The following is a 15,333-nucleotide window of genomic DNA, read 5'->3' on the forward strand; positions in this document are numbered from 1 at the left end:
TATAGAAGTAGATGTATACGTCCCTCCCGTCACTACACTCCCCGTACAGAAGTAGATGTATACGTCCCTCCCGTCACTACACTCCCCCATATAGAAGTAGATGTATACGTCCCTCCTGCCACTACACTCCACCATATAGAAGTAGATGTATACGTCCCTCCCGTCACTACACTCCACCGTCTAGAAGTAGATGTATACGTCCCTCCCGTCACTACACTCCCCGTCTAGAAGTAGATGTATACGTCCCTCCCGTCACTACACTCCCCGTCTAGAAGTAGATGTATATGTCCCTCCCGTCACTACACTCCCCCGTATAGAAGTAGATGTATACGTCCCTCCCGCATTGGCCACCACAAGTGGCAGGGCATAACGGATGTAAATTATGCAGCAACATTTCCAGGGAATACCCCAGGACTAATCCACACCAGTACTTACCCTTCTTGTACGCCAGGCCTGTCTCCTTCGTGTTATTGATGTACAGATGGTGCCTGCCCTCTTCTTCCACAGAACTGAGAGAGAACCCTGGGGATGGGAAAACATTCACTGTCAAACTCCTAACATCCCTACAGATAACTAAATACAATATACAGTACGTGCAATATATAATATGCAGTATAAACATGATTCAGCTAATGTAGTGTAACATGAGCTCCTGGAGTGTGAGATCGGCTTCATTTGGGTGATGTTTTCAGCATTTAAACGCATGAAGACGTCACCCTAATGGCACCTCGCACTCTTCGGACCTAATAGGATCGACCCCATGGACAGTCATTTAATATTTTCGATGCCACCAAGAGAAAATCATGTGGAATATGATCGATGATTCTAACTAAAGCAGTGGTTGTCAACCTTGGCCCTCAGAACCCCCCAGGAGCTAATTACTTCACTTGTGATTCTGTGGAGACCTGGAAAACGTGAACTGTTGGGGGGTCCTGAGGACCGAGGTTGACAATCACTGAACTAAAGGAACGAAACTAGGAACTGGTAACACGGAGGTCCTCCGACACCAATGTTCGGTCTACTGGTTGAACTCCGCGTTAGAAGACTGTGAAGACCTGAATGGATACAGAGGATGGGAACTGGGTGATTGTTATACACGGATTGTAATAAGGAAGTGTCTCCGTTATCCCAATATGGACCTACCAGAGACACTATGCCAGGAACGGCTGATATTGTGGATGTCTGTACTACAAACAGGAGGCTTATTAAGGTTACTGACCAGAGAACGTGTTCCCTGTATATATGGGAGCGGGTGTAGCAGGCAGGTGCGTGAATGCTGAGCCATCACTCTGACGCTACGGTATGGGAAAGGCAGCCAAGGAAAAACATCATGGCCGATATTAACTACTTGTGTAAAGGAATTACCGCAAGGAGTGTAATAAGCACTGTTTTGGGGAAATGCCACGCCCTTACTTGGTACTGAACTCCCGAATGTTTGGATATATGGGACCGGTGTATATTTCACTCTTATGAATTGTAACAAGCAAATTTGTCTCAGCAAGTAATGTTGTTAGCGCAGCATCCACTAGATGGCAGTGACGTACTACATTTTTCCTATACTGTTTACATATAACGATTTGATGACCCATTCCCTATTACGGGATTCCTTCATAACAATGCCAGCTTAAAGCCCATTATCCACACGGTTGTGTCTAGATCAACTTCTGTTTTGTGGGTAGGATGTGACGATAAGTGAGGGTGGAAGTATTTAGATGCCCTCACAGCGGTTTTTTATTTTATTTGTAATTTATATACTGTAGGTGTAGGTTATTTTATTGCAGCTAGATTGTTTGCTCGCCACGCTTCAGGCACGGTGGCTTGATGCCTGAAGGCCACAGATTTATAGCCCCCCCAGGTATACGTGGACCCAGTGCATGATGGGAAAATGCACAAAACAGAAGTGGTTCTAGACGCAACCTGTAGATAAATCTCTTACATGTTAACTTAAGATGGTCATACACCAGAACGACCTGATTGTATTCAGGTTGAGAGCAATCGAACGATCAATCGTATGTGCTTAAAAAAGTACACTCGATCTGCTTACGACCGCAAGCAATACCGACAGATCATACATACAGCGGGACCATGCACCATACCAATATATGGCCTGCGTTCAGGCCTCATATTGTTCTGATGTATGGCCACATTAAGAAAGAGGAGTATCCCCCCCACATTAATACAGGTATAGGCATTTAGGGTCAGATGTACTAAGCTTCATAAAATGATAAAGTGGAGAGAGAGATAAAGTACTGGCCAATCAGCCGCTAACTGCCGTGTTACAGGCTGTGTTTACAAAATCGCTGTCATTGGCTGGTTGGCTGGTAGTTTATCTGTCTCCACTTTATCCCTTTTTGAAGCGCGGTTTATCTGGTCTGCAGTGAGCAATTTAACCTCCTAGATTTTTTTTTTTTATTACTGCACCAATGTCTTCCGCCACACTACACAACTGGGTGTACAGGGTGCAGTAACATTCATCCCTACAACTACACGCATTTGGCATCTACAGTATAAGAGACAAAGGGCCGCATTTATCAAATAATATTTGGGGCTAAATCCCCAAAATCACCCGGGGGTTAGCCACAAATATAAAGTATCACCCAAATGTACCAAAGGGGGACATCCCTGCACCGCCGCTGGACGCATCCCCCATAGGTTTCAATGTGGGATACGAAGCTGCCCAATGTATCAATATCGGGCAGCAGCGGTTCACATCCCTGCGCTACCGCCATTCTGAGATGGTGGTAACCCATTGTAGTCTATGGGCTACTGATCGCACTGCTGCCGGGGCAGTGCGGTCAGCGGGGTCAACGTTAACCGCGCATGCACAGACTCCCCGGATTCCAGCTGAGCGCATTGCAGGGACGGTCCCTGCACTTGTGGGATGATACATCTCGACAATGCGATCAAGGGTGGTAAGATTCCGCCCAGATCGCATTGTAAATGCGATACATGATAAATGAGACCTATAAGTAGCAGGGGTCATGGCAAAAGAAGGAGTGCAGAGACATACCAGTAAGGAATAAACAAATAATAATTGTATATATAATACGACAAAGGCAATTGCTGTTTTATAGGGTATGAGTTTGGTATGAGAGCCGTTCAGAAGTAAAATGTTCTTTTAAACTTACCAAAGTTTTCACAAAGATGGCTCTTCTCAAGCTGAACGTACCGGATGACCTTTGGACAGATTTCTATTTCTTTATAGAGCTGAAAGAGACCGAAAGAAGTTAATGGTTGAAGAATCTATAAAAAAATAACTTGCTCACACTTCGAGCATCGTCTAGCAAGAAGTATATATGGGCAGCTGTTCGGGCATATGGGGAGAGGTGTTAACTGACTGCTGAATAGCTGTATTTTATTTTAAGGGAATTGCTCATAAATGGTTATTGGGGCTATTTTTTAAATAGACCGTTCATCATAACAAAAAATAAAGCAAACCTATAATGACGTTCACATGATTTTATCCAGCGAAACTGTTTTAGATCAACTCGATTCTGTGAAGGCCACACACAGTGATTTCAAGAGCTCAGTAGACTGTTTTTAATTAAGTTGCTGCGTGTTTACAAGCCCAGAGAGACCACGGATCCAACTGCCTTTGTAATATCATATCTAAAACTGCGCCAGGAATTTAACAGGAAGTAGTGACATCACTTCCTGCTAGACACGTTGCGGCTTTGAGGTAAATCAGTCTGCAAAATGGCTTCCGGACCACAATGTCAGGGTATATCACAGCTGCTTTCATAACTAAACTACTTATTTGAGAGTGTAAAGGCCCCATACACTTATGTGGCTTCTCCGAGAGGAAAAGTCACATATGATCTCCCTTGATCTCCCGGGCAACAAGATGGTATATAAGACATTTTATTGTATACGGCCCTTTTGCTAATGATGTACGGTATGCAATCCGAGCAAAGGCTGCTAGAGGCTACCGGATCTGATACATCTTTACGGCAGTCATTGTGATCGGCGGCTCTGATCCGATGCCCTCGGGAAAAATGTGTAATTTAACACTTTTCACCTGATTTCTCGGGTGGACACTATGAAGGTCGACGTACGGTACGTTAGATTGGCCAGTAAACGTCGACAGGGCTTCGGTCAACACAGGAAATAGGTCGACATGGCTAAGGCTGACAGGGTCAAAAGGTCAACAACGGGATGGTCGACATGAGTTTTCAGTAACTTCCGCAGCTTGCCTCCCTCAACAATAATGTGCATATGGCTTTGTCCCATCCTAATCCACTGGGCCAGATGCACTAAGCTTCAAAAGTGACAAAATGGAGGGTGATAAACAGCCAGCCAATCAGATCCCACCTGCCATGTCACAGGCTGTGTTTGAAAAATGTCAGGCAGGAGCTGATTGGTTGGTTGTTTATCACTATCCAATTTTGAAGTTTAGTGCACCTGGCACACTGTCTGCTATAATCTCCCTCACGACGCCAGTACTACCCTGGCACATACACCTGCTGCATGAGGGCAGGTGAGCAAACAATGGACGCCAAACAAAGAAGCAGGTGCAAAGAACAGCAGATATATACATTTATTGCCCACCATCAAAAAGCTCAAAAGAATGTCGTCATAAAACCCAGATTACATAGAAAAATGTTGTTTAAGACTACAATAAAAATGGGGAACGCGGCCTTTTTAAAAATGACTATTTATCTTACATTATGTTGTTTGTTGGCCTGAGACGAGGTAGCAAATAGCATTGCTGGGGCTCCACATATAAAATACTGTACAACGACTGGAAATGTGGGGGACATACACAGTAAGATGCTGGAACCAGCCTAGCCGAAAACGACTGTCATTTTGCATTTTAAGCGCAGTACTTGTCTGTTTTTTTTTTTTTTTTAAGTTTAGAAGACAGGAAGTTGGGTGTGCACCATAAAAAGCTTTCCCATTCTTGTGTGAAGTACTGTATATTGTCTGATCAGTATGATGCCTGGATCCAACGTTAAGTGTTACTGATCTGTACCACTGGTAAATGGGAAAATGAATAACAAAAAGGAGAATTGTATTTACCAGGTCGTAGATCTCCTCCTCGGGTCTAGGGATGTAAAGCTTCTGTTGGCTGTCACATAAGAACTTCAGGCGAAGATAATGTGCGATGTAGTCTAACTGATGTGTCTGCAAGAGATTCAAAAGGGTGGTGAGGACGTATAGCATCTCCCAGGTAACCATACACAAATTCACACTGCCCCTATGCAAAGGCCCCCCTACACCAATGCGGTGTTTGCAATAAATGCATATCATGCTAACAAGCGTGCATTACTCAAGCCAGTGTGTACCCCCCCCCCCCCCCCAACCTGCTCCTAACAGGGCCACAGGGTCTGTTTGAGATGTTCAACCCTGCATAGTTACATAGCATTTGACAGCAGATAAGAACCACTTGGCCCATCTAGACTGCCCCTTTTTCAAACATGTTACCTCAAACCATATTTGGTCCTTATTTTTTTGTAAGGATATCAATATTCCTATCCCAAGCATGTTTACATTGTACTACTGTATTTGCCTCTACCACCTCTGATGGGAGGCTATTCCACTTATCTACTACTCTTTCTGTGAAGTAATTCTTCCTCACATTTCCCCTGAATCTTCCTCCCTCTAGTGTCAGTGCATGTCCTCGTGTTCTGCTGCTCCTCTTCCTGTGAAGAATGTTTCCTGTACCTTCTTAACCCTTTGATATATGTGAAAGTTTCTATCATATCCCCCCTTTCCCTTCTCTGCTCTAAAGTATACATAAGATCTTTTAAGGTGCGTACATACGGATAGATTTGGCCAACGATTCAATCTTGTTAAATAAATCCTCTGAACTCCTGCACAAACGATTGGTGACAAATGATGAACGATTGAACAACAGATTACACATGAAGGATTGATCTTTAACGATGGTGGAGGGAGATGGAGCCAGTCAATCAGCCTTACCAAATCGTTCATCGTGCATACACATGAAACGATTGGTACACATCGTTAACGATTGGTCGTTGATCTTTCTGCATGCAGAAAAGATCAGCGACCTCTACCAACGACCGGCGGGTACGCACATCGTCCGATATATCGTTCATACACACAGAACGATTTGAGCGATTGGTCGTTTCAATCGGTCGGGAACGCGCAGATCTTTTGTCAAATCTATCTGTATGTACGCACCTTAAGTCTTTCCTGGTACATTTTGTGATGTAGGCCATGCACCATTTTAGTTGCCCTTCTTTGTACAGTCTCTAATGTTTTTATATCCTTCTGGAGATACGGCCTCCAGAACTGAACACAATACTCTAGAGGATGTCGTACCAATGACCTATACAGTGGCATTATTAGGTGCACTCCCTTTAGGAACAACTGCTATGCCAAGTTACAAACGATACAACAAATTGGTGGAGTACTCCATCTGCGGTAGGCCACTGCGTTTCCAAATAATGGCAATAATTAATGATTTTCCAGAATACAATTATAATTCGTAGGGAAGATAGCTATTTGGTATTTGCTCCCATATGTGATCATTAAGGCTGATTCGTAATCCTGGCGATTGCTGGACTGGCACAGGAGGAGGATTCGATACCCCGTACCAGTGCGATCTGTGATCACATAGTGTTTGTTTTATTTAATCCCCTTCCCAAACTGTCAATATTATTGATCATCCATATCTTGGATGTTATTATCAAAGTACTGCTACGGAACACTAAATAATATATCCATCCAGATGAGCAAAGCAGAGTGATTTGAGGCGTGTAGAGCACATGTGACCACAGGTTTTTAAACCGCCTCTGGATGAACGACATGAAAGAAAGTTTTTAAATTTGAATATATCATGAGCCAATGGCTACTACAGCAGGACGTCTATGATTGGTCACATTCACAGTAATCAGTAAAGTGACAGCGTGGTCTTTCATTGTGCAGATCAGATCTTTCCATGGTTTACTAAATCCACCTGCACCGTCAGAGTTTGCCTTTTAGTCCACTAGGGGGCCCTCTGGCTTAAGCAATGGGAATGAAAACCTAAAACAAGCAACAACTGCTGCTCTATGGTAATGTGAGGGACCTGCGCAGCGCTTTGAACTCTCTTGCCCCTTAACCCTTTGAGTGCCAAGTGAATTTGTAAAAATAGGTGAGACAATTAAAACCACAAAAAAAAACTAACAATGTAAAAAAAAAAAAAAGGCGCTCACAATAAAGTTTGACAATTGCCATTTATAATAACCTGTAATGTTTACCTTATACAGGAAATCTAATAATTTTTTACCCAACATTTTTGTTTGAATTTATAAAACAAATGGGAGCGGAGCTGGCAGTGTTAGCGGATATTTTGCACATCTCTTGCAGAATGCTGGCACTCAAATGGTTAAAAAAAAACACAACATTAATACAAACACTAAAACAAGAAACAAACTAGAGCAAGATAAAAGGACGGACATTATATCCCATAGAAATCAAACAATACAGCAGATGTAATTATTATATGTATATAAAACAAAATCCGGTGCACAGAGAGACTACGCGGACCTGCGCAGAGAGACTACGCGGACCTGCGCAGAGAGACTACGTGGACCTGCGCAGAGAGACTACGCGGACCTGCGCAGAGAGACTACGCGGACCTGCCCGTGCTTCCTGCGTCCACATTCCGAGCATCTATGGGAGGACGCCTCGGAGATAGCTCTGGGATCATTTATCCTCCATACAGAACGTCAGGCAGCTTTCCCAGAAACCAGAGAACTGTGTGGGCTGTGATCTGGGTTTGCCAGCTCCAGTTCCGTATTGGATTCATTATCCTCTCTCCGGCTTAAGGGCCACAAGAGACCCTGAGCTCCAGCCTAATCCAAGAACCGCACCCCTGCTCCAATCCATCTTCATGCTGCTGGTGCAGGGATAATACAAGCGTCCTGCTTATAGTTCTGATGGAGTCCTGGAATCATTATCAGGTGGATATGCAAACTGGCTTGGTTTTACATTTAGGTGTCAATTCATTAAGGAGTGTGAGTTTGCATCATGGAACTTGCATACGTAAATGCGCGCACCCGAAAAATGAGAGATTCAATTAGCAGTGATGATATGTGGAACTTGCGCTGAGATTACATAACTTTGTACAAGAAGCAATCTGGGAGAAAGGCATCAAAATGTAGGGGAAAGCACCCGGACTCGTAGCAACTGAGAGAGCGGGACCGGATGCAGATGTGGCCTTCCTAGCCTTTGTCACACGTGCGAACCACATTGCGGAAGAGACTCTCTCACCCAGCTGTGAACAGGTGCATATTGAGCTATTTAGAGAAGATCACCTGAAACTTGAACTGTCTCTATTGGCCAATTCAAAAACAACCCTTGACCCTTTAAGTCCTGACCAGTCATTAGGAGGCATGCACCAGAAGTACCAACAATTTCAAAGTAAACAAAGTAGTGCTGACCTCTTTCACCTGCGCACAAATAATTGCCAATTTCATCAGAGAATGCGATGCGAGTTTGGAATTGAATTGCATTCGTCATGAGAAAGGCCATCAAGACCCAATCGCTTGTAACTTAATTAAGCCCTGAGAATATTTGGTATGGGGCATTGGGTCGACACAACTTTGGTTGACATGCAGTGGGTCAACCACTGAAAGTCGACAAGCCTTAGGTCACCGCCTAAAATAGGTTGACATAGCGAAGGTCCACAAATTTTAGGTCAACATCTGGAATAGGTAGACATGTCTAAGGTCGACAGGGCCGGGATTTCGACACAAGCATTAGCTCGACAGTCAAAAGGTTGACATCAATATTTATATATATATTTTTGCCCTGAATGTTGACAGTCCACAGTGACACTCTAAATTTACCGCTGCATGATTTGGGCACGGTGCCTCCCTGCGTTCAGCATGCCTTAGTGGATGGAAGGGCATGAAATACTGCCTGTCGACACACGTCAACGAAGGACCTTCAGTGGTCCACCCAATGCATGTCGACCTTAATAGGGTAAACTGATGACCGTATCCCAGAATATTTTTCATACACATGATGAAGGGGGCAGCTACGGAAGTCCCAGATCTAGACCCTCGTCCTGTCTTGATTTTAGCTCCGCTCCATCTCTGGAGAATAATATTATGGTAGTTTTGTAGCAGCATGTATACCATGTATACCATGTACACCTTAGGACAGCAATTCTCAAACTGTGGGTCCTGACCCCAAAGTAAGGTCCCGACCTTCTCAGCATGGGGTCGCGACTCCATGCTGCTGACCATCAGGCTGATGACTTCTCTAATCTCAGTCGGTGATTCAAGGAGTCTGAAAAACCTTTTGAATTGTCTGTTATTTTAGACTCCTCCCATCACTCTGTGCCCCCACAATGCTGCCATGTATGAGCTGCCTGCTGACTACACGTGTGATGTGATGGGTTATGGTATATCAGACTCCTCCCATCACTCTGTGCCTCCACTATGCTGCCATGTATGTGCTGTCTGCTGACTACACGTGTGATGTGATGGGTTATGGTATATCAGACTCCTCCCATCACTCTGTGCCTCCACTATGCTGCCATGTATGAGCTGCCTGCTGACTACATGTGTGATGTGACAGGTTATGGTATTTTAGACTCCTCCCATCACTTTGTGCCTCCACAATGCTGCCATGTATGTGCTGTCTGCTGACTACATGTGTGATGTGATGGGTTATTTAGTTATTTATTTATTAACAGTTTCTTATATAGCGCATACAGATTCTGCAGCGCTTTACAGAGCATAGTTATTAGCAAAAACACATAACAAATTACAGTACAAGACAGTTTAGGACAAGTACATGGTTAATATGGATAGTTGCGCCAGGGGACAGGACACTGAAGCAAGCATCAGGGTGGCAGAGGTTTATATATTCTAAGAAAGGCACATGAGGAGAGAGGGCCCTGCCCGTGAGAGCTTACATTCTAAAAAGGGAGGGTTAGACAGACAGGGGTGACACAGAAGGGAAAGAGGTGAGCATAAACAGGTTAGGATGAGAGATGGTCGGGTTTTATGTAGGTTATGGTATATTAGACTCCTCCCATCACTCTGTGCCTCCACAATGCTGCCATGTATGTGCTGTCTGCTGACTACATGTGCAATGTGATGGGTTATGGAATATTAGACTCCTCCCATCACTCTGTGCCCCCACAATGCTGCCATGTATGTGCCGTCTGCTGACCACACGTGTAATGTGATGTGTTATGGTATGTTAGATTACTCCCATCACTCTGTGCCTCCACAATGCTGCCATGTATGTGCTGTCTGCTGCCTATATGTGTGATGTGATGGGGTATGGTATATTAGACTCCTCCCATCACTCTGTGCCTCCATAATGCTGCCATGTATGTGCTGTCTGCTGACTACACGTGTGATGTGATGGGTTATGGTATATTAGACTCCTCCCATCACTCTGTGCCTCCACAATGCTGCCATGTATGTGCTGTCTGCTGACTACATGTGCAATGTGATGGGTTATGGTATATTAGACTCCTCCCATCACTCTGTGCCTCCACAATGATGCCATGTATGTGCTGCCGGTACTCTTTACCTAGGACGGCGCCCATCGCGTCCATCGCGTCCATCGCATGCACTAAAGTAACGGGTGCGACGCGACCGACGCGATGCCCGCGATTTCCCATAGGGATCAATGTTAAATTTTTCAATGGACGCGATTTTTCAGTTCAATGCCTGCGATTTTGCCATAGGAAACAATGTTAAATGGGCCACAGAGCCCAAATAGGCACCCTTAGCAGTGAAATGTCCCCCACAATAGTTAACGACACCCCACGATCCACGCGAACCCGAAGCGTGGCGAGCGCAGCGAGCCCGCGAGGGGCGGCGGTACGCGTCCTCCGACCTTTTCATACCCCCACTATCCACGTCGGCGTGGAGTAGAGAATAGAATAGGGTGGCGAGCGCAGCGAGCCACCGAGCCCGAAGCGTGGCGAGCGCAGCGAGCCCCGCGGATACCTGTGAAGCCCGCGCAGGGCCGCGTTTACCTGTGAAGGTATCCGCGTCCGCTCGCCACGCTTCGGGCTCGGTGGCTCGCTGCGCTCGCCACACTATTCTATTCTCAACTCCACGCCGACGTGGATAGTGGGGGTATGAAAAGGTCGGAGGACGCGTACCGCCGCCCCTCGCGGCATCGCTGCGCTCGCCACGCTTCGGGTTCGCGTGGACCGTGGGGTGTCGTTAACAATTGTGGGGGACATTTCACTGTTAAGGGTGGCTATTTGGGCTCTGTGGCCCATTTAACATTATTTCCTATGGCAAAATCGCGGGCATTGAGGCATTGAACTGAAAAATCGCGTCCATTGAAAAATTTAACATTGATCCCTATGGGAAATCGCGGGCATCGCGTCGGTCGCGTCGCACCCGTTACTGTAGTGCATGCGATGCCCGCGATTTTTTACACCCGATGACCGCGATGGCCATCGTGGGCGCCGTGCTAGGTAAAGAGTACCGTGCTGCCTGCTGACTAAACGTGTGATGTGATGGGTTATGGTATATTAGACTCCTCCCATCACTCTACACCTCCACAATGCTGCCATGTATGTGCCGTCTGCTGACTACACATGTGATGTGATGGGTTATATGGTATATCAGACTCCTCCCATCACTCTACACCTCCACAATGCTGCCATGTATGTGCTGTCAGCTGACTACACGTGTGATGTGATGGGTTATGGTATATTAGAGTCCTCCCATCACTCTGTGCCTCCACAATGCTGCCATGTATGTGCTGTCTGCTGACTACACGTGTGATGTGATGACCTTCTGCAGTAACTTGCTGGGGTCCCGTAATTATTTTTATTGTCTGATGGGGTCCCAGAGCAAAATAATAATCTTAATATCCTGCATTAAAGTATACAGTAAAAGCCAGACAGAGAGCAACAATATCAGGCCGAACACTACTTTGGCAGATGAATCATTGCTACTTCGTCCTCCTGCGAAAGCGCATTTGTAACAGTTTGGAGAAAATGAAAAAACAAGTGTTCTGGAAAATGCAGCAGAATTCTGGATAGTGTATTGTATGTCCTGTGAGATAATTGGATGTGTCATAGAAGAGGAGAAAAAGTGAATATACCAGGCAGCTGCGGTACTACAAATCCCAGGGTATGCGGACAAGTATGGTCCAGTCCAGCTGATGACCTTCATTAGTGCAAGAAGAGAAGATGTCCCCATCTGGCAGAAACGTTGGCACAAGCTGCTGGGCATGAGCAGGATAGGACCCCGATAGAGCGACACAGTCTAGGAAATGTTTATTTCTGAGCTATTCTCTTTTCCACTGATTTTATGACTAGGAAATGTGCAGATTGTTTGATGTCAATCTCTGTGAATCGGACCAGAGATTGACATCAAACACATCTGATTTGGGACGCTATCTCCGCCCGATCCGTCGGGAACGGGTGAAATCGGCCCAAATCAGACAAGTGCATGGGCACCTTTACTCTGACTCACCTTGCAAATAATTTCTAAGGCATCCTTTGCTGTGTCCTCCGGATGGATTACCATCAAGACAGGCTGGTCATTTGGCAAGCAAACCCAAGAGGGAGTCAAGTAGTCGTGGACCCAGATGTCTGCGTCAGGATTGTGAGGATGGACGATGGTCAGCGTCACTTCTTTTTCCTTCTGTGCAGAAAGACAGGCGTTATTCTGATGGTAGCTATATCCCCCAAACCCATCTCATGAGTACCAGAGATTCCCTGCTCTTCACCCACACTTCATGGCCAAGAAACTTAAAGACCAGATGCGTATAAAATCTAGAAGCACGAGTTACAGTACTGCACTAAAACGTAATATAACGGTACAAAACAAATCGCATATAAGTGTCGTGGTCACTGCAGAAACTAAACGTAAATGAATAATGCCCGTTAGGTGCTTTTCATCATATAATAGTAAAATCCAATAGAATGATCCGTGCTGGCCTATATGCAGATCCGCAGGTGGGGTAGTCACCAGGCGTAATGAGCCAGCGTTGGGGGAGGAAACCGCACATCTCTCAACTGCTTCCTTACGCAGCTTATACAAGTGTTAGCTCAGACAGTCCATACATTTTGGAATCGGAAGCCCAGGGGACCCATCAATTTTAAAGGATGCAAGAGCTGCATAATATATCTCCCCAAGGTAACGGAAGCACTGAGAACCTCACTCTGAACTTTAGATAGTCATTGTATGGAAATCTCAGCGCTGAGAGGGGGGGGGGGGGGGGGGGGGGGGCTGCCTAAGAGATCTATTCTTTCCAGGGGTCAGGCATAGAGCCTCTAGCGTCCCTTCCTCTTCTAGGTCGTACCACACCCATAAGCACAGTTTTGTATTTTTATATTGTTTTTGAGCACTTGGGGAACTGGTAATAACACAGTAGAATCATGCACAATGGTAATTATAGGCCCCCGATCAGAGAGAACATCAGTATACTGTTCCGTGTATATCACTGCCTTAAGGATGGGAAGAATGTTCTATAGATGTAGGGAGTAAAGGTGCCCACACACTAGAACGATTTTTGGGCCGATTGGCCGATTTTCGATAAATCGGCCGATATATCGGCCGATATTTACCGATAATCGGTCGATGCTCGCTCCCGTGGATCTTTTGCTAAATCTTCTGATCTTACGTGCTGCACAAAAGATCAGAAGATTTAACAAAAGATCCATAGGAACGCACACGGGATCTTAAGAAAAATCTTTGGTAAAGATGTGCACTTGCCTGAAATCTTTTGTCCAGATCGGACAAAAGATTTGAAGGCTAATTTATGCGCACATCTTATGATCGCAGATCTTTCTAGTGTGTGGGCACCTTAAGAAGGTTAGATCAGGACTGGACAGGAGTTCCTGATAAAGGATACAGATAACCGTACCCTGCACACAGCTGTATGCAGCCTGTAGGAGCCAGACATTGCTAAGCGAACCAGAGTTTCCCAGACATAAACACAATAGTTGACTTCTTATAATCCTATTTGCTACTTGTCCTTGTACAGTAATACAAGAAAGCACCATGCAGGTCACATCAGATCTGGTAATTATCTTTTTTATTCAGTTTCAACTGTACGGCCTCCATTACAATACAGATCAATCATAGAACAAGCTTCCCAGGCCTGTACCCCCTCCTCGCCCATAATCCAATTACCTTGTCTTCTGAAGCTGTCTCATCAAATATACCCTCTAATGATTTCTTCACAGACTCCGAACCGTCAGTAAACACCTAAAAAACAAACACGTTTTTGGGACTTTATAGATGTAATATTTTTTTGCAGATTTTATAGGTTTATGATACTAAACTTCTAAAGGCAATCGAATCCGGTACTTTATTCCATACTACCATGTAACGTAAAAGCGCATTTCTATATTCTTATACTTATTAACAGGAGCACATACCCCAAAATTCACATTGCTTTCTCAACAGTCTACTAGTGACTGCTGTCCAGATTATTCAACCAGTCAATGTAAAAATATATGGGGCAGCTAAGGCCAAAGAGATAAAGGGTCTCTGCAAGCCTTTACCCTACATAGCAGCCACCACACTACCTGATCCATCTGTACACAGAAGCCACCACACTACCTGATCCATCCCTACACAGCAGCCACCACACTACCTGATCCATCCCTGCACAGCAGCCACCACACTACCTGATCCATCCCTACACAGCAGCCACCACACTACCTGATCCATCCCTACTCAGCAGCCACCACACTACCTGATCCATCTGTACACAGCAGCCACCACACTACCTGATCCATCCCTACACAGCAGCCACCACACTACCTGATCCATCCCTGCACAGCAGCCACCACACTACCTGATCCATTGCTACATAGATGCCACCACACTACCTGATCCATCCCTACACAGCAGCCACCACCCTACCTGATCCATCCCTACACAGCAGCCATGACACTACCTGATCCATTGCTACACAGCAGCCTTCACCCTACCTGATCCATCCCTACACAGCAGCCACCACACTACCTGATCCATTGCTACATAGATGCCACCACACTACCTGATCCATCCCTACACAGCAGCCACCACCCTACCTGATCCATCCCTACACAGCAGCCATGACACTACCTGATCCATTGCTACACAGCAGCCTTCACCCTACCTGATCCATCCCTACACAGCAGCCACCACCCTACCTGATCCATCCCTACACAACAGCCACCACCCTACCTGATCCATCCCTACACAGCAGCCATGACACTACCTGATCCATTGCTACACAGCAGCCTTCACCCTATCTGATCCATCCCTACACAGCAGCCTTCACCCTACCTGATCCATCCCTACACAGCAGCCAACACACTACCTGATCCATCCCTACACAGCAGCCATGACACTACCTGATCCATCCCTACACAGCAGCCATGACACTACC

The 15,333-nt window shown here is 45.6% G+C and overlaps 1 protein-coding gene across 4 annotated transcripts in view; it reads right to left on the reverse strand.

Moving 5' to 3' along the window:
• Positions 1-15,333, reverse strand: part of TIAM1 (TIAM Rac1 associated GEF 1) — a 244,461-nt gene that overhangs the window by 60,040 nt on the left and 169,088 nt on the right. For 3 of the 4 annotated variants that reach the window (XM_083171841.1, XM_083171842.1, XM_083171843.1), the window contains 5 exons: positions 14,085-14,159; positions 12,420-12,590; positions 5,020-5,124; positions 3,129-3,207; positions 436-522 (listed from right to left, as the gene is read on the reverse strand). In XM_083171841.1, coding sequence (XP_083027967.1) covers positions 436-522; positions 3,129-3,207; positions 5,020-5,124; positions 12,420-12,590; positions 14,085-14,159 — 517 coding nt within the window. The remainder of the gene's footprint in view (positions 1-435; positions 523-3,128; positions 3,208-5,019; positions 5,125-12,419; positions 12,591-14,084; positions 14,160-15,333) is intronic. The other variant, XM_083171844.1, reaches the window with a different exon arrangement.

The sequence above is a fragment of the Crinia signifera genome, chromosome 2 (genome assembly GCF_055691185.1).
Source record: "Crinia signifera chromosome 2, ASM5569118v1, whole genome shotgun sequence".
NCBI lineage: Eukaryota > Metazoa > Chordata > Amphibia > Anura > Myobatrachidae > Crinia > Crinia signifera.